The sequence below is a fragment of the Solea senegalensis genome, linkage group LG6, assembly GCF_019176455.1.
Source record: "Solea senegalensis isolate Sse05_10M linkage group LG6, IFAPA_SoseM_1, whole genome shotgun sequence".
Lineage (NCBI taxonomy): Eukaryota > Metazoa > Chordata > Actinopteri > Pleuronectiformes > Soleidae > Solea > Solea senegalensis.
In genome coordinates this window covers 20,795,789-20,815,887 of record NC_058026.1, presented here as the reverse complement: position 1 = coordinate 20,815,887, position 20,099 = coordinate 20,795,789, and the positions used below count along the sequence as shown (strand labels likewise).

General features: G+C 39.5%; 1 protein-coding gene across 1 annotated transcript; it reads right to left on the bottom strand.

The window, feature by feature from the left end:
- Positions 1–738: 738 nt before the first annotated feature.
- Positions 739–19,126, bottom strand: LOC122770864 (axin-1-like). Its single transcript, XM_044028043.1, has 13 exons — positions 18,953–19,126; positions 14,336–15,026; positions 11,591–11,784; positions 11,302–11,457; positions 10,249–10,383; positions 10,044–10,140; positions 9,564–9,701; positions 8,498–8,891; positions 6,801–6,978; positions 6,522–6,698; positions 4,174–4,473; positions 3,905–4,054; positions 739–3,746 (listed from the first exon to the last, which is right to left on the bottom strand). The coding sequence occupies exons 2-13, from the start codon at positions 14,954–14,956 to the stop codon at positions 3,620–3,622; spliced, it is 2,667 nt and encodes an 888-aa protein (XP_043883978.1). The 5' UTR covers positions 14,957–15,026; positions 18,953–19,126; the 3' UTR covers positions 739–3,619.
- Between the last annotated feature and the right edge of the window lie 973 nt (positions 19,127–20,099).

The following is a 20,099-nucleotide window of genomic DNA, read 5'->3' as shown; positions in this document are numbered from 1 at the left end:
CTGACTTAATTATCTTATCTTAATTAAGATATATTGAGATATACAGTATTACATCCAGTGCTTGTTTTTTAATGGAAAGGGGACATTTACCCTCCTCTTCTTACCAGTTAAATAACAAGAATCAAAGAATGTTAATTACTTTGTCACGTTTACTAATAACTTTATCTGCATGAAGACACCAACTTTTTAACAGGGGCACCATAGCATATGAAGATCTAAAATCCTCTTGAATAGCCCATACATATGCTTTTAGGTATCCTAGGTATAACCCACTTTTTGGTTTTTACCAAGTAGATAATCAATGTTTTGACCTGTCCTCAAGATGGCGCCATAGTCTGCAAAAAGGGTTAACCCTTGGTATACATTTTAGAATGCCACTTATGACATTAAAAAGAACTGGACTTACATTTTCAATCTCAACAGAATTGGAATAAAAGTCTCCAAATCTGACTTGAATTGACCTTTGAAACCCCTGTATCCATTAAAACTTTTATATAGTTTAATAAGCAAACCCTCTCTCCTCATGGTATCATAATATGCTTTTTAATCACCACCCACCCTAACTCAAAATAAGATGGAATTCATTGTTTCTCTCCCTTTCTCTGCAGCTAGTGAGTAATTATTCTCTTATAAACCTGTGGGTTTGACAGCATAATTATATTTTTTGTTTTACTTCACGTGAACTGTTTGTACACACATCATCTTAATCCTTATTTTCACTAAAGATTCAAGCAGGCATACTATTCAACAAAAGTGTTTTATTCAACATCTTTATTATGAAGTACCTTTTTAAAAGAAATGTACAAGTGGGACCAGCACAGTGACATCTTGGCGTTTACCTTTGAAAAACAGAAACACCTTGGACATGTGGTGCGGGTCTGAAGAAATGTATGAAATGATAATGTACATATTTACAGCAGAGTCTATCAGAACAGAAGTGAGCAAGCGTGACTGTAGCTAAAAAGATAACAGGACTGACTGAAAATAAACACTTACGATAAAAACATGGATTGGTTTAATAAACGTTATTTCTAAAGATATCATGATAAAGGCACTGTGTTTCACACAAATTTGACAACACAACAGCTGTTTTTGTTCTGTCCATCAAATCTTTAGCACAAGAAACAACTCTGAGCAAACATCGTCATTTAACTGTCCCTGGGAGCTTTCTAACACAACAGATAAAATATACCAAAGGGCCAAAGCGGTTTGCACAAAAACAATAAAACAAAACGGATAATTCAACTCGTCAGGAAAACATTCCTCATAAAGAACATGCTTGGTGATTATTAAAATTTTTTTTTTTTAATAAACAAATACATATCTAAATTTTACATTTCATATTGAAGGCAAAATGTGTTAAAGTAAGGACAAAATGTTTTACAATCTTATTATTCCTTTACTGGGCACAAACCCAGAACAAATTCTGTTTGACATTCTCTCAAGACTTTGTCGGAGACCTGCACATTCAGTTTACTACCAGCGTAGACGACACAAACAGTCAGGCCATGATTTAGAGATGAATACTGAACGTAGACCCCAGACACGATGACAATCAAGTTATGTTCTTTGAGGATATAGCAGGTCCAGGCTTTTTAAAAGTCAGATTATATTCAGCTGGTGTGTTGTCAGCAAGTGTTTCAAGATGTTCGGGCTCTGAGGATTCTCATGCCTGTATGTTAAATATATGAAACAGAAGCCAACAGCCACATAGCTTAGCTTAGCATAAAAACAGAACATAATTATGGAAACTGAGTGTAGCTCCAAAAGGTCACAAAATCCACCTGGTTGAACCTCTGAAGCCCATTAAATAACATGTTAAATCCATCAACTAAATTAATTTAAATAATGATCAAGCAGAAATTTCACTTCTATCTGAGGGATAGAAAACTATGGTTCAGACAAAATAAGATTTTTTTTTTATGTTTTAGGATTAGTTAGTGTGATGGGAAGTCGATAGACCTGTCGATTAACTAAGAAAAGAACAGGAATATTAACTTGATAATAAAATGATCAGTAGCTGCAGCTAATTAACTGCATGCTCTAGGCATTATATTTGCAGCACAGGTATGAAAAGAGGATAACTCTTGAGAGAGAAAAGCAAATGAGGACATTAAAAAAAGTGTCAAAACTATTCTTTAAGCTTGTGAGTTTGAATTCAAAGGTGAGCTGCAAAGTTTGAGAATCTGCAGGAGGAAGGAGACATTCCTTTGAGTTCATGAAGACAAAAAAAAAAAGACTTGGACTGCACAGACAAACGCATGTAGGCTTTAAGGATGTACGATATGCTCTTTGGCTGAGTTCAGACATACAAGACCAATTCGGGCTCTCACAAATACGCTTACGAATGTGAATTCTAGATAGTAATGGCACTGGCCAGGCAGGCACCTAGACTGAGCTCGGAGTTTCTCACACAGTCTCTTGACATAGCAGAAAAGTTACAAGATCACTGAGAGGGTTTCAGTGAGAGAGCCATTTAAAAACAACAGATACTGTGGTCAAAGTCTCCACACCTTCAGTGTGCAAGTTTTATGGGTGGAAAAAAAAAAGAAAGAACTATCCAATGTTTAAAATCTATCACGCAGTAGAACAACAAGTGAATGATCACATTCGTAAACAGTACAGAACTGAGGTGCATGGATGTGGTTTAGAGGAAAGAAAAACAAAATGGTTGCCCTGAAATGACTAATGATCTAGCTTCAAAACATACACAATAATACAAAATTAGGTTGAGATATGACAAAATTAGGCTGCATTAGTAAGTAATAGTACCTGCCTTGTACATATACAATTCAAATAAAATGAAAACAAGTAGCTAGTATACTCGTCTTTATCAAAAATATGTAGCTTTGGTAAACAAGTTATGTAGAGAACTGTTGTCTGAAAATGTGGATGTGAGATCACTACATGACATCAAGGAATCACGGGTGAGAAATGTTAATTAGTTTTGAGGCTGTGAAGTCAATGAGAGGAGAAACAGGCAAAAAGTTCCACTCCCTAAAATCCTCTGTCCTCTCCTCGTGTCTCCAGCTGATGAGGAACAGATACAGCAAAAGGCAGTGAGACTCCCGTATGGAACAAGACTGCTTTCTTTACTGTCCCGAGCACCGATTGAAGAGTTTCCATGGTAATGTAGCAGCATCGTAATGGTCTATGGAGGACAGACTCCCCCAGAGCATATGTGGAAGACTACTTTATCCTCTCTCCTTCCAGCAGTCCTCACCCTGTTCCATCCATCACAGTGAAGACTGGTCAGATACCAGATTTTAACAGCCCTCCTTGAATACCCACAGTGGAGACAAGACAGGTTAAATAATTTATGTTCTTTTCTTTTGCAGCTGTTTAATCTGACCAAGCATCTTCACTTGATGGGAGTTTGATCCAGGTGCTGTCGCAGATATCCAGATATTCCATAAAAATAACCATCTGCGTAATACTTGAGCTTCTACCATGCAGCACAAACACCCTCCTGTTACACGTTGCTCCATCCACCTTTCTACTTTCCTTCTTCCATTTTCACACAGCTGAGCTTCCATCCCACCCAAATGTTCTCTTTCAATCTCCTTTTAAAATGATTATTCTTTTTCGCAATTCTGTTTAGTCTTCCATTTCCCACATTTCAGTCAACCTTCTCAACCTTCCCGATGATCTTCTCCTCAAAGATTGGCAAGATGGCGTCATCGTCGCGGACTTCCTCGAACACTACACCGCAGTCAAACTCGTCACTCACTTTCTTAAAGTAGAACCTGTACAAATAAGAGTCGTCATTAATTCTAGTACATTCTCAACTACATGCACTGCACTTGATTTCTATATCTGATTTGATTTCTATTTTTATCTGTATTTTTCAATCAATATTTGAGGGCTGTAATGATTCTGAGGATATAAAAGGAGATGCTTTTACCTATAGTGGCCCTTTTTGGTAAGCAGCTCCTTGAACTGGCCCAAAGTCACCACCCGGCCTTTGACTGATGTTCTGTATGGGATTGGCTCTCCACAGAAGTAGTAAGCGACTGTCATGTTTTCACACAATTGCCGCTTACCAGACTTGTGCCTTAAAAAGAACAAGACCATTAATAACAAACACAAGTGAGGAAAATGCATTTTAAAGTTTTAAGAAATAATAATCCTTCCAGTTTCAATAGGGTTCTTGCAAAGTGAGTGATAACTGACCTTTGCTTTGCCTGTGGTAGTGCATTCCTCCTCCTCTCTTCCTCCAGCCTCCTCCTAGCCTCCTCTAGCTGGGTGAGGGGGTTGGGAGCTGGGTTGGGGGGCATAGCTGGGTCCTGAATGAACGGGTGTGAGGGCTGAACCTGGGAGGACGATGACCCAGGGATAGCGGCGGACACTGATGAGGGGTTGTTACGCAGTTGTGCAGAGACCCATGGATGCACAGCTCCTGGTCGCTCCACTGAAGTTGGTCGTGGTGACTCGCTGCTGGTTCCCGTCCTCCTGGAGCTACTGGTGCTGCCACTGGGGAAAAAAGCAGAGGAAGCGGATGAAAGGACTTGATAATAATACACAGAACGTCACAAACAATCTTGAGTTGAACTATAAATTATAAATCCCACACAATTTCCTGCACTGGTGATGAGCAACCCCCCCAAAAGCCAGCAGGTGGCCGTGGTGGGAGCTGAGAAAATCAGAAGGAGAACCACTGATAGTTGGAACAAAGTCAGAGGACTAATACCTTTAAACGGCATCCATCCTACTCTGCAAGTAAGATAGCACATGTAGCCAGGAGCGCTGAGAAACAACTGACCCGAGGGTCCTGAGCTGCAGCCTCATCCTACTGCTTACTGAGTATTGGTTTTGTGATGATGCTCGGCTAAATGTGCTAGTTTGGCAGATCAAAAGAAAGAGATGGGACCTGCCAGACATGGAGGATGGATGTGTCGTTCTCATTTCCGTCCATCTCTCTCTACCAGGTTCTCCCTTCTCACTTGTATGTAGATGTAGAAGAGAACACTGAAGTTACAGCCATTAACACTATGCTTCCAGTCAAAGGTGTCTAGAGTTCACAGGCAGAGTTCGATTGTTCCATGTCACAGATCTCAGGCTACATTCACACCAGCCCCAATGGTGAAAATGTGAATGATGAGCTCAACATATGTATTTACTTGAAGGAGGTCTATGCTCAGACTCAATCGATAAATAATTTACCTAACTAATCGTTATATTAACTTAAAAATTTGACTGACTCATCGTGGGTTCCTGCAAGCATAAGAAACTTGAGGTGGACACCGGAGATGTGCTACAAACTAAGCTGTTGAACACCGTGGTTTTTTTTGTCTGAATGAGAATATTTCATTCTTACTTTTTGTGAGAGTGCTGCTGTACATTTAGGAGCTTGGTCTGTGAGTGTATATATGTGTGTGTGTCTTGAGCAAGACAGGAAACATCAGTTGTGACCAGGCAGTGCTGTCGTTAGCCGAGACAAAGTCTCTAATGTGAAATGTTCAATGCTTTTTGGAAGAAATGTCCAGACTCCTTCTGATAAAGCTGAATGTCTGTATGTTCTTCAACCACTTGTAAATGTAAGTGTCAGTTGGAAGCAGCTACAGCTCCTGTCCTGGAGGAAATATTGCCCCTGTGATTTCTGACCATGGTCTATAAGCTAAGCAGGAAAGCTAACACAAGCCAAAGTCGTACTGCATTTGAAGCAAGCACTATTATCAGCATAACTTCTGGTGGTCTCTGTGTGAAACTCCAACAGCCTCTGTGTTTTTGTGCAACAGGCAGGGAGCTTCACTCTACTGCATAGACATAGAAACAAAAAGATCTCTACTCAGGGCTGGTAACAGCGGAAATCCAGCGTACACAATCTGATTGCATCTTACTCCGTTTACATCAGCGCTTAATAATACTAACTTAATTGGGTACCCATTCAAAGTGTAAAGTAGCAATGAATAGCATCCAAAGCTCAATCTGCATTTTGTTAAGAGGGCACAGTGCCCCTCTTTCCCGGTTTAGAAAAAACCCTGCATATATTTCTTGTAGAATTTGGTGATTCCAAAATAAAAAATGTACACAATACTACATTATAAATGAATGAATTTATTTCATAGTATTTTTTTTTTTCATAAATCAATATACAGTTTTATTATATAGTATATTTTTATTAAGAAATAATGCATGTTGGAGTGGTAAGCACTCTTGACTTTGTAGCCAGCTGTGTTTGCATGTTCTCCCCCTGTGTGCGCAGGTTTTCTCCGGTTTCTGCGTTTTTCTCCCACAGTCCAAAAACATGCAGATTTGGAAATTAGGCAAATTGGACACTCTTGACTGTAGGTGAGAGTGGATGGTTGTTTGTCTTTATGTGGCCCTGTGATGGAATGCCGACCTGTCCAGGTTGTCATGTCATCTGGGATTTAGCAGATAGATGGATGGGTGGGAAGGAGTTGGTGTAAAGGTAAAGTTTGGAGTAATAAGGCCACAAAGGACTATGGCAGAGCTATAAAGCTCATTTCAACATACTCTTTTTTCCCTCAGGTGGATGCACTGATCGTAGATAGACTCACCCATGGGTGGTTCTCCTTTGTCGTTCCCCTTCCATCATCCACTGCAGGATCTTCTGGTTTCTCTCCAGATCCTCCATTGGCACCTGAGTCTCCGCAACACGGCCACTCTCATCACCTTTGCCTGAGGTCTCTGAAGGCTTCTTACATCCTCGCCGTGATAATGTGCTGCCTTTACTACTGTAAAACGAATGTCACATACAAAAGATGAACTCATCTGTGTAAAAGACAGCAGTAACATAGTTGTAACAAACAGAAGCACACACAGCCACATCAGCTTACCTGTAACCCATGCCCTCAAGTGTGCTTGCTCCAGCTCCGTCAGCGTAGTTACGACTTCTACCTGCATACTGGCCAGAGGGGTCTCCATTCCACGCAAAGTTGGGCTGAGACCTAGAGCCTGCCTCCTCTTGTCCTTCTCGTCCTCTGTGGTGGTACAGCTGCTTGTGGTGATGCACACCTGACAAAGACATTAGGGTCATTGTTGACGTACCAGCTTGCTGTAGCTTCATTCAACACCAACAGCACACACTGGGCATCAGGTATTTATTTCCACACCAGAAAACCTTTGTAAACAACAGTATGAAATAATATAAATCACAGCCTTAACCTAATAGTGCGGGTGATATTCTATCAAGAAATGTCCATTTGTCCAATGCTTTGAACACCATATAGCCAGCATTTCCAAAAGGACAAACTGAAGCAAGCTGTAGCAGATCTGTGGATTATCTGACCAATCAACCCCAGTATGTGAGGATTCGGGATTGTGCGTCAGACATGGCAGCCTGCAGTGCAAGGGCACCACAGGAATGGTTCTGGTTCTGTTCCTCTTCACCCTGTACACTGCAGACTTTTACAGACAGCTCCCCCTCCTGTCACCTGCAGAAAGTCTCTGATAATTCTACGACAGCAGACAGGAAGAGGCTGGACAGACTGACAAAAAAGGGCAACTCCTCAAGTGATGGGAACATCCTAAATGTCTGAACGTTCCTCCCTGCTGCACTGCTCGCACAAAACCTTGTGCCTTTACATACCATGTGCAATATCATCAGGGTAATTTACAAAGTGCAGCATCTCATGTGCAATTGCCATGGTAATGTTTACACTGTAAACATCAAGCTCACTGCTGTACACATTCTAGTTTCTCACCATCTGTAATTCTATATTTTTTATCTCGTATAGCTAATTTTTTTTTTTTACATTGTACATTCACAAGTGTGAAAATGCAAGTTTATTATTTATTATCTTTACACTGACCTTCTTTGCTTTTGCATTGCAAGACTAAGATCTTATCTCGTCTTAAAATTCAACCACAACAAATGATCTAACAGACAAATCCAACTTTATGGATGCCGACTGTTGTAAAACACCACCACCAACCACTCTCAAATTCAATTCTCAAAAATCCAATGTATCTTATTCCTCTCTATCATATAGGTGCCCAGTTGGAGGTGCACTCTTCTTATGGTCAATGGAGACCAGAAGAAGACAGTAACCAAGGAAACTTGCTCGAGGTTACATGAGAAAATCTGTTGGTACCCACATATGTAGAATTCCATGCTCAATGGAAACAAGGCAATAGAAAGTGAGTGAACTCCTGGTGAGAAATCTCCACTATTAAAACAGTTTTGCATGCGAGGAAGGCAAGACTGAAGCAGACCCTTGTTTAAGTATGAAGGGAACTGTGGGCATGTATGTGATAATCTGAAGCAGTTCTTTGTGGAACACAAGTCTGAGCTCAATACTCACACTGCTGGACTGAGTGGAATGTTTCATCATTACAATCGACAAAAACGTTGCTTATTTTGAGTCCAAAAGCAATTTCATCGGTTGGGAGCAAGTATTGTTTGTCACTGATACGTTGAGTCACACAGGAAATACTGTCAAGCAGTGATCGAGCAGCCAATGTGTTTAGGAGTACATTCTCTCCCGCTCTCTCTTTCACCCCACCTCTCTCCTGCTCCTCCACAGCCTCTTACCTTTAACCCCGGCAGCAGGTAGACTGTGACCTCCCCCTCGGTGAGGAGGGTAATGAGGTGGTCCGGTCCCACCATCAGGTGAGCGCGAGGATTTGGGAGGAGTGTGTCGACCCCCTCCTCCACCTAAGGTGCTGTTGGTTGCCCCAGGCGACTGGCAGCCTGGTGTTTTCATCACACGTGACACATGTTCATCCAAAATCGACTCTGGGTCATCGTCCTGGGAATCCTCCATGGCAACCAAGCCACCAAAGTTGGTGACTGTTGCTGTGTTAGCAGTGGTCTCTGAGTAACGGGCTCCATAGAGAGGTGGAAATGATGAGGGGAGGGGGAGTGGTATGCTATGAGAAGACATGGAGGTTGTCACGGAGATGTCAGCATCGTCCCCCTCTTCTTCCTGTTGGGAATGTAGAAAGAAAAAAAAATCTAACTGGCAATAACAGTATCAACACACAAAAGAAACTTGTCTGTAGGGATATTACAGATAATAAATGATTTTTATATTTACATTAAAAACTACCTGTGTTTATACTTAATATTTTTAGTGTCAATATCTTGCCATGCATTTGTGATTTCCATTTAAGCAGTATGTCTGTATGATCTGTGATACATAGACATCATCATATTGTCAGTGTTCAGTTCCCGCTCCTTCCTGTTGATAACTTAATGGATAAACAATCCTAATTATTTACAATCCTGGGGAATTTTACTCACAATTTATCAAGGATATAATTGAAGTACAGCATTCTCCATATTTACAGTATCACTTACCTCAACCATAACTAGTTAACTAGCCTAACCTTAACCTAACACAAATCATATTTTTTAAGCGCTAAACCAGGTTTTGGTTCACATGAGGGCTACTGGTCCTGACAAGGTCAGATTTTATGCCAGAAAAGGTCCAAAGTAACAAAGACAAAAACACTACGTTAATTATTTTTTACTTAACTGACTGACTGCAAATTGTCTGTAGTATATTTTTTACCCTGCTGCTATTTGGTGTGTATCACTATCAAACAGTGTTGTTGTATCTTCCTAATGAGAACCACACACCAAGCCGCACACTCACCAGTCGTACTCTCTTCAGCCTTTCTTCGAGTCTTTCCTGAGCCTCTCTCTCTCTGAGAACTGTCTCCAGCCTGCTGATGAGCTCTGCTGCAAACCTCTCAGGCTCTACGTGGATATCCTTTGGCATGCGGTACGTGCGCTGCATAGACACAAGAACAAAATTAGATTAGATAAACTTCTATTCACATCTGCAGCAAATACAGTATAAAAATGCAAAAAGCAAAATATGTAAATTATAAGTAAATAATACATTTCAGATGAGGAAATTGTATAGAGCTGTTAAAGTAGAGATAAAACCAAATACAAAAGTACTAATAAAATTGGGTATCAGAAATTGTTGTTGTTACCCACCCTCAGCAATAACTGCAGCTGTAATGGCAGGTGGGTTAACAAAGGGATCGATCATATGTCACTGCTACATGAAAGCAGTTGTACATGACAACATGCGTGACATGACTCGTTTAGTGTCTGTTTAACTCACAGGTATATGAGGTAGGGGCACACGTCCATTGGCTTTGGCACTTTCATGCATCTCTTTACGATGCTGCTTCCGATATCGATATGGAGGAATACCGTCTCTGCGCACAAACACATAAATAAACAACCATCAAAAACAGACCATGAGGAGACATTACTGTTGTTGAGGATGTAATTATTGTGTGTGCAGCAGTTCTGTGTGTACTTACACACTGCTGTCGGTCAGCGACAGTGTGTCGGCATCACTCGACATGCTCTGCTGCTCACTGTCATTGGCACTGGTGGCTGGAGCGCGAGCGTAGCCCATGTTCGCGTAGTATGGGTTTACCGGCTCCCTCCATGGTCTGTGAAAGATTTTCAATGCAATGAGCACAATTTAGGTGATGATACACATTTCACAATACAACGATTCACAGTAAACACAATTTCACTGACTTTAGCATGTTCGGTTCCTTTTAATGCAGGTTTGGTTTCTGTTAGTTTTAAAAAACAGTATTATTCAGAAAATGAAACGGGATAAACAACATTTCTCATGTTCTTCTGAATCTTCTTTTTAATACTAATTCCCAGCAGGCTGTACACTAAGAGTTGCTGCCCTCAACAGGAAAAGATGCTTTCAAAGATGATTAAAGAACATTAAAGGACGACCTATGATGAAAGGCAGTCATATTTTAGGTATGTCTGACTTTCACATTCCTCCAGTGATTTCAAGTGATTGTACATCAAAACATTCAGCTTGTTCAGGATATTATCCAACCATTTCTAATTGTTTTCAAATATTATAATAATAATTAATGTTTTTTGAAATATTAAAATTTTCCTAGCAACTTTTCTCCCATAGGAAATCGATTGAGAAGGCAGATTAAAGACAACAGTTTGAGTTGAATGGAGCCCTTATACATGCAGCATAATATTGTTTATCATCAGATCAAAGGCAGAAGAAGAACCATGAATATAATACAGTGACCACAAAATGAGTGGAAGCTGACAATGCATCAATTAAGAAAAAAGGAAAACATTTGGGAATGGCAGATTCAGCATTGCAAATGAATAATGAGATATTATCCGAGTTGTAAATAAAAAAATGCTTCAGAGAGGGAGAACTCCCAAATACAGTAAAATGGGTAAACGTCACTGGTGTGCAGTTCACGTGGTATAAAAGAGGAAAGGTTTTGGTTACTGGTAAAAATGACCATAAAACTGATCACATTTAAAAACATTATAGCAATTATTTGAGCTCAAGAACTCTGATGTAGACAGACCTGTACTCCCTGCTGTCCTGTCTCCTCCTGCTAACCGTGACTCTCTGCGGTGCTGTCTGCATCAACAGGCTCTGCGTAAGCCTGCCAGCTGGTGTGTCTCCACACTCGTCCTCATCTTTCTCTTCTTCTGCCTCCCTCACGCCTCCTCCCCCACACCTAAGATCAACAGAAGCATTGTTAACAATTGTTTTTACATGTTATGAGTTGGTGAGTTGTGCTTTTTTATTGTTGCACTGAGCACATCAAAAAAGTAATGGCATTTGTGATGCGACATTAAATCTCATCGCACCTCCACTCCTCATCCTCAGCGAGTGTGGGTAAGTATCCAGGCACAGGCTTGGCTGGCCCCGATGAAGGACTCTGATCATTGGGGTTAGGTTTGGGGCTCTCTCCTCCTGTTCGTGTGTACTCCAGGTACAAATCCGATTTTAGGAACAAAGGGTAGGTGTTCTCCTCCATCATGGCCTGGATCTCCGTCTGGGCCTGGAAAAAACAAAAAAAGTGGTAAGTAAAAACGGGGTCACAATAATTAGAATAGCACAACATAGTATACATATTATTACCAAGACTGTTTAATAGAATGGGCCCATTCTGACTCAGGGGTGTGTTACACCAACACTGGTATTCAATCTGAAAAGGTCTCTCAATTTGCATTATTACTACACATGATTTTTGCAAAGATAAATTGGGTATTTTTGGTTTTGGTGAACAGGAACAGAAAGAAGACACTGAATGAAATTAGATTACATTAAACTGAATGCTAAATTTAACAAAACGCACACAAATCTAGTTTATGAGTTGGTTCATTATGGCAAGTATGTAATCTAATTCTTCATAATATGTTGTTTAACTCTGGTGTGTAAGTCAGGAGACTCACGTCTCTGATAACAAGACCCCTGAAGTCTCATACTGTACATGAAAACAAAATCTGAGATTAGGGTGAAAGAGAGCAAAGAAAACCATAAAACAAGAAAACATACATATGTGCCTTTAAAGTGGCATCTGCACTACGCCTACTTTACGACTGCATAAACTAGGGCCTGACGGTATGGGCAAAAATGCTATCAAATTAATAAAATATTGAATATCATCGCAGTATATGTACAATGAATTGGTTTGTAAAAAAGTGATTCAAAGTAGGTAAGTCATGTTTTACTACCTTCCCTATTATTATTCTGAAAAATAGGGAAGGTAGCAAAACATAACATCTTGGTTGAATACTCAATACTGATCGGTCAATCTCGAAATTTAGCTGTCTGTTATTTATGTATTATATTACATTACATGTCATTTAGCAGACGCTTTTATCCAAAGCGACATAAGTCCATTTCAACATTTGGGTACAAACAAGAGCTCGAAGTAAGTAAGTGCTTCAAGTAAGCCAAACTATATAGTGCTACTCATAATTGCGATGTACAAGTGCAATTCTTTTTTGTTTCATCACCATTCTTAGTCGAGGTAGAGTCAAAAGAGATGTGTTTTTAGTCATTGGCGGATGATGTGGGGGCTTTCTGCTGTATGACAGCCTGTTTCTATGGGTTAATCACACGGAGAGCATTGTTTGTATCAATAGGAAACAGTCTGGTCAATTTACCAACGTGTAATTCATCAGAAACATCAAGATATTTTTCGAATATTAACTTAAATATATGTGAATAGAAGGGGACAGTATAGTCTTCCACACTATGAGCTCAAAGACCATAGTGGAGGAGCACAGCAGAGCACAGAGGAGACTTGGAAAAGGGTTACCCAATGCTCATGAACTCAGCTTCTGGCTCAAATGGTTTTGGCATTTATTTACAGACAACAGCTTCAACAGTTTCACATGGAACACACACCACCCTGCAACCACTGTCACTCTAATTTATATCCACTAAGAATGTTTGTGTGCTGATATAAAGGCCCAGAGCTTGAATTATCTGCAGCGTTAGCTTTATTGTTAGTTTTACGTCAGGGCACCTGCATTCTCATTGTTTGCTTGCAGTGATTTTTTTACTCCCTCCCAGCATAAACGAATAAAAAAAAGAAGAAGATTTGAAACCAATACTCTGCTCCCTTAGAAAGAAGCCATTTAATAAACAGGCTAACATGCAGTAAGGAAGTCAGTGTTGTCTTCAGCCTATTGGGCTGTTGTATCGTTCCGTCTGCAGTTGGTGTAGTCAATCGTAAAATAGGCTTACTGCCTCCCCCAGCACTATCTGTAGCGCACGCATGGGCAACATAAGGCCCTGGGGCCGAATCCAGCCCGTAAACCAATTTAATTTCACTCTTGAGTTAACTCTTGCTCAGCTTAAGTGACAGATCAACATTTAAGCATTTAACCCTTTTGTTATCATCCTGTCATTGGTGACAGGATTTGGCATGCGTAGTTCTCATTACCATAATTCCTAGAATGTTTGTGATACCTAGAAAATTCAAAAACTGCCAGTCCAATCACAGACAAGATTCACCAGCGTTTGTGAAGTCAGATTCACAAACGCTGGTGAAGCCACTCAATGGATTTTTTTTTTTGAAAATTTTACAGCCATAAAATCAAGATAAATCCAGACGGCCTGAATATGATGATGGTTATAAGAGGGTTAACTAGTGAAACACCCCCATTCTTTCATTTAGAAATAGTCTCAGGAAAGAAAATGTGTCAACATTTTTACTTTTATAATGTAAAAGATGGGTTTAATGATGTTTATTTCTTTACAACCATTTACTTGAGGCTATATTTATGTCAGTGTGGCCCTCTGGAAAAGAAAACGCTGCCTAACCGTGCTGTAGTGCATGTAGTGCATTGCAGTTATGTTATTGAACGTGGTTTGTCAGAGACAAATTCGTATTTGACAAATATAGGATTGTTACCTTATGCCCTAAACACCAAATAAAATACAATTCAATACATTTTTTAACTAAAGAAGTGTATAATTTATGGCTAATACAGTCTCCACACGTTGAAATGGAGGCAGAAATGGTTGTCAGGTTTTCCAAATTTAGTACCAGCAGTTATTTGGAACCTTGACAAACATGAAATCAATGTCTTAAATACCTGTTCAAACATAGCGGGGTCTGGATGCGGCTTTCCCACACAGTCTCTGATGAAACTCTTGGTGGCTGCTTTGATTTGCCTGGAGACAATCCCGCTTCCGTCGACAATGTACTTCCTGTAGATGGCCTTGGCCAGCTTTGCCCTCTTCTCTTGGCTGGTCTTCCTGAACCCCGAACAGGCAAACCAGAAGTCCAGAAGGTCCGCACACCCTTCCTGGCACAGGAAGGTTCGGAACAGCTGGATGCCTTCCTGGTCATCGAGGAGCGAGTGAAGTGACTCAGCCCACTTCAGGTAAGGTGGAGTTGGTGAAGCGGAGCCCTCAGGTTCATACCCCAAGTCCAGATCAGGGCGACGTGGAGTCGCAGACGATGAGGAGGGTGTGTAACTTGATGGATCTCCCATTTTAGATAATGACAATGAAGGAGGATAGCCGTGGATTTGGGAAAGGGTGTTCGGACGGGTGTTGGCTGACTGGACTGGGGGGTCCACATCAGACCCCTCCTCACCAGGAACAGGGGGTCGCGGAGCATCCTCAGTAAAGTGGGTAGGGCCGTTCAGAGAGGCCACAACTCCACCACCACCCCTGTACCCAATCCCATGTAATTCTCTCACAACACTCATGTCTCTGACTGCACAAGGCAGAAGTCAGATCTTCGCCTTTAGCAATGATTCTGCTGGCAAACGATTCACCCTGTGACGGAAACAAGAAAAGTGGTTAGTCTCAGCAGTGGGAGCAAACACAAAGGAATTAAGTTTACTACAACACTAAGAAAAAACATCCAACTCAATTCACTGTCAAATCACTAATGTATACAAACACTGACATACAAACACTGATCAGTCACAACATTAAGAAGGGATACTGGTTGTAGAGCTTAAACAATCAATTGACTATTAATCGATTACTAAATTAATCGACAACTATTTTGATAATCGACTAATCGGTTTGAAGCTTTTGTCATGATTAAAACAAGATTTAATTTCTTTGTTCTGGATAACAAAGAAATCATTAAGTTAATAATTTTGGTTTATGGACAAAACAAGACATTTGAGAACATCATCATCAACACTGATCAAAATATTTTAAGGTTTTCTGATATTTTATGGACCAAACGATTAATCAAGAAAATAATTGACAGATTAATCAACTGTGAAAACAATCGTTAGCTGCAGCTCTAACTGGTTGTATTGTTGTGGCTGATCAGTATAAACATGGAAGTTCCCCCATAGTTTTATTACAGTATCTGCCAGACAAGTTTTTTTTAGCCCATGATAATGATCCAAGTAAAAATGTGTGTTGTAATATTATGTTTCGTAATATTTATCTTCTGTAGTGTTATTGCTTTTTTCCTGTATAAGTGAAAACGCAGCATTTTCAATGAAAACTATTATTTGAAAATTACTGAAGTTTTACAAAATATAAAGTTAGAAAAAAAGTTAGTAACTTCCGATCAAACATTACGTTACCAGATGTAATGTAACAAATCATGAGGTCCTAAAATGACTGTTAAAATGCAGGCTTCCTTGTGTCATAAAGTTTTGGCAAGGTAGACAACATTAAATTATATTTTTCCCCCAGCTATGGTAAATCACCATGATCAACTTATTAAGAATGATTTTTATTATGGCATACGACATCATCATATAGACGAGGGATGGCACAATACCACTTTTTCATGTCTAATACTGATATCACAAACTCCAATATTGGTACCGATATCAGTCCGACACAGTCATTTTAGACCTTTTCAACTATGGAGCTGTTAACACATTTGTGCCATTCCACGCTATTTCAAAGACATAATTCTCCAACTGTGTTTTCTGTGCATAGTGAAACATTTGATACACAGGATTTTTGGATTGAATCGGATTTTACTTTTTTTAATCTCTCCGATATCCGATCCAGTGATTTTGACCACTATCGGACCGATACGGAGTATCAGATCTCTTCCCTAATACAGACCTTATTAGAAACATATAAGTGGACGTCTTTATCTTTTAGAGAGACTTCGGGTTTGGCATTTCTGGTCAGTAGTAGCTTTACGCAGCAGGCAGACCAACAACTTTGACAAATAACATTGCTTCTAGAAAGCAGGTATTGTGTGCAGTCAGGGGTTGCTATAACAGCAGCTGGAATAAGGCTTTAACTGGAATGTCATCAGCCGCAAATAAGACAGGAATGTGGATGCAAAGCACCATGTACATTTTTTCCCCTCCTCTGGAAAGGCTAAAAGCCTTAAATTTGAAGAAGCAAAACAAGGCGTCCTTATGTCTGTTTGTTTGACTTAATTGAAAACAAATCACAGAACGCCTATCCACTACCAGAGAAGTGGCTACACTTTGAAACGCCAGTAAAACCTCCAAGGCGGCATCAGCATCCACAGGGAAAACCACAGCTAATTATGATTAAGTGTAAACAACCAATGTAGCTGGTTATATTGCCGAATTGTTTTAATTCATTATTTCAGTTAATTCACCCATTCAACCGTCCAAACCGAGTGCCTAGCAATAAATAATTAAAAAATATCAACTTCCTTGTGTCGTCGCCCCACCCCATAATACTACACGGATGTGGAACTGACCCACCATTTCTGTTTGCTAGTATAATGAAAGAAGGACAGGAAGGTGGATCCCTAGTTAGTCTCATATTCAAAAATAAGGTATATGCTGTTCCATCAAGGGCTGGGCGATATGACCAAAATCATCATCATGGTTTAACTATAACTATTTTCAGTTATGAAAATAATTGTTAGCTGCTGCCCTAGTGTAATGCCTCAAAATGTGCTTGTGCCATGCACAAACATGTTGATACATCTTTATTATATTGGTATTAAAGAAAATTATGGCAATACATAGTTATTTAATTACTACCCAGCCCCATTCCATTCCCAAGCTGAGAATGAGAAGAATCTTAATCGCAAACAATTAAAAATAATGCAAACGTACACTTGGCATTTGAGCTTGCATACAAATACAGCCTTGTATTGCTGTGGTCACTTGGTTATAAATACAAATAAGTGATGCTGGCCATATAACATCCATCCATCGCCTAGCGCTTTATCCTCCACATGAGGGTAGCAGGGGTGCTGTGCCAAGCAATAAGGTTATTTTTTAAATTTCACCAAGTAAGAATAAAATCACTACACTGTTGCCGAGGCACACTTCTGTCATCTCAATTGGTTAGAGTAGCGTGATAACCAAAGTCAGCTTTTCGTCTCGTCTTGAAGTTATGATAACATCTAATGTGTTTAAAATTATCTCAAGTCTTTTTTGTCTTGGCTCATGCACATACTTCTTTAATGGATGAGCTCTAACAGGAAGCAGAAAAGCAGAAAGAACTTGAAAATGACTTCAGAAAGAGCTGAAATGAAACATGGAAATATTATACAGATTTGTAAAAAAAAATTTCATACACAGTATCCTTGGGTTGAAAGATTTGGGTAAATATAATATATATATATATATATACACACACACACATATATACACACACACACACACACACACACACATATATATATATATATATATATAAATATAAAACTGTGTTTTTCAAAGCTGGAAATGATGATGTTCTCGAATGTCTAGCCTGTTTAGCCTATAAACCAAAATTATTCAGTTTTAATGCCATCTTTGTTATATGGAGCAAAGAAGCTAGAAGATATTCACATTTAAAAAGCTGTGAAATCAGAACACCTGTTTGAAATCTTAAAAGAAAACACTCTGATTATCAAAACAATTGACAATTCATTTAGTAATCATTTCAGTCTTAATGCATAGTGTGATGAGCTGCACCTTAAGAATATTTTCATAATCGATTGATCTGTCAATTATGACGATGTTCTCAGAAGTCTTGTTTAGTTCACAAACCAAAATGTTTGTCAAATGGAGCAAAGAAAGATGTTCAAATCGCAATACTGAATGCATGTGTTTTATTGTCAGTAGCGACAGTTTGTAACAAAAACTATGGATTGATTTAGATGACAAAGTGAGCAACAGACAGACTTTCCCAAATCTTTCCAAGTTAAACTACAACAACAACGTCCTGCTGTGTCGGTAAATCGTCAAACTCAAGTTCACCAGTTAAGTTTATGAAGTCAGTGAAGCAGCTCCATTAAAATTAAAACCCAGCGCCTGCGGGTGTCAAGGCAAAACTCGCACTTCTCATACTTTAAATCACAAACCGTCACATAAGCAGCCAATGTTAACAGGCTAAGACAGCGAGCTTGCCTCAAAGCAATGCCACAACTTCCACCGATGCCAGCGCTTAAACGTGAGAATCTCATTCATCTTGGCCTGCAAAGACGATGGGGGGATGGGTACAGAAACAAACTCTACAACCACACAAGACGGGCCTGCTGCACGCAAAACACTTCCACACTGGCGTACTATGAACGCTATATCGTGCCGAGCAAAGTCACACAGAAGCGGCGCAAACTTTCCAGCTGACTAACCCCGACAAATCTGGCGATTTGATATGAAACAAAAACAAGAAAGCGGGGGCACGTTTTCCACTCTATTGGCTACAGTGCCAGCTAGTTTGGGTTAGCCTGCTAGCTGGCTAGCTTAGCTAGGTGCGTTAAGGTCCCGTGTTTTCTACCAAAGTGTCCGTCCTACCGTCTCTGGAAGCCCGGTCCCCGTATTCCGCTGCATTGGGGAAACTGGCGCGAACTGTGTGCTCCAAAACGCAGCATATGGATAGTTTCCCAAAATCAAATATCCACGAAAACGAGCCGTTGTCTTGTCCTCAACTCCCCATGGTGGCTGGTTTCAATAATACCGAGCGAGAGAGAATACGTGCGTGCGCGCAAACGCCGTGCGGTGTGTAGCCTGTAGCACGTTTATAGAACTGCAGCGAATAGAAGCGACACACGCTGTGTGGAAGTATTTATACAGATTAATATTACGCGAAGTCACACTGATTAGCAACATCACAATGTACAAATGTCACATGACAAGCACGTATGTGAATATTATGCAAACGTATATTAGGTATATATATATAAAAAGGACTGCAGGTCTATTTTATGTACAGTTATTTTGACGATTATTTTCGAATAAAATATTTAAATGAGGTCAAATGTAAAACAGTTACTCGATTAATCGATTATTAATGTGATCAACTATTTTGATAATCAATTCATTAGTTTGAATGTGTTTTCTAAAGAATTCAAACAAGTTTTATGATAAGAGAGATAAATAATTAATTGGGGGTAAAGTTTGTCAAAAGTGGGAAAAAATTGTTTTTGCTGTTTCTAACTTTACATCTGTGTAGGCCTGAAACAATGACTGGATTATTAATCACTCAATTCATCGTCAGCTATTTTGATAATCGATTTAAAAGTTTTTTCTTAAAGATTTAAAACAAGTTTTCCGGTTTTTCAGCTTCTTAAATCTAAATATTTTCTGATTATTATTACGTATTAAGTTACGTTGACTAAATGATGCATTACAAACACATACTTGTACCAACACAGACCAATAATCCTGTGCCACTGCCCTTTTTCCATATACCTATACATTTATACATATATATGTACATATGTATATATATATTTGTAGTGTATGATGGTTTTCTTTGATGCTTCACTATTGACTAATTATTGGGATATAAAATCTTTAGACAACCGAATTATTAATCATACATAAGGAATAATGATTATTAATTGGAGCCCAATGAAGCATTTTGGTCCACTATGGTTGTTTTAAATTGCTTGGAATTAGATTGGTCTGTATTTCTTTTCTTTTTTAAATGTACTGGACT

What these genes read in the sequence shown, in the direction of transcription:
- LOC122770864 (XM_044028043.1), bottom strand. Translation starts at nt 14,956, where the DNA reads ATGAGTGTTGTGAGAGAATTACATGGGATTGGGTACAGGGGTGGTGGT. An exon ending in ACCCCGCTATGTTTGAACAG is followed by an intron (nt 11,785 to 14,335) that starts GTATTTAAGACA and finishes TGTTTTTTCCAG; the next exon opens with GCCCAGACGGAGATCCAGGC. An exon ending in ACCAAAAAGGGCCACTATAG is followed by an intron (nt 3,747 to 3,904) that starts GTAAAAGCATCT and finishes TTATTTGTACAG; the next exon opens with GTTCTACTTTAAGAAAGTGA.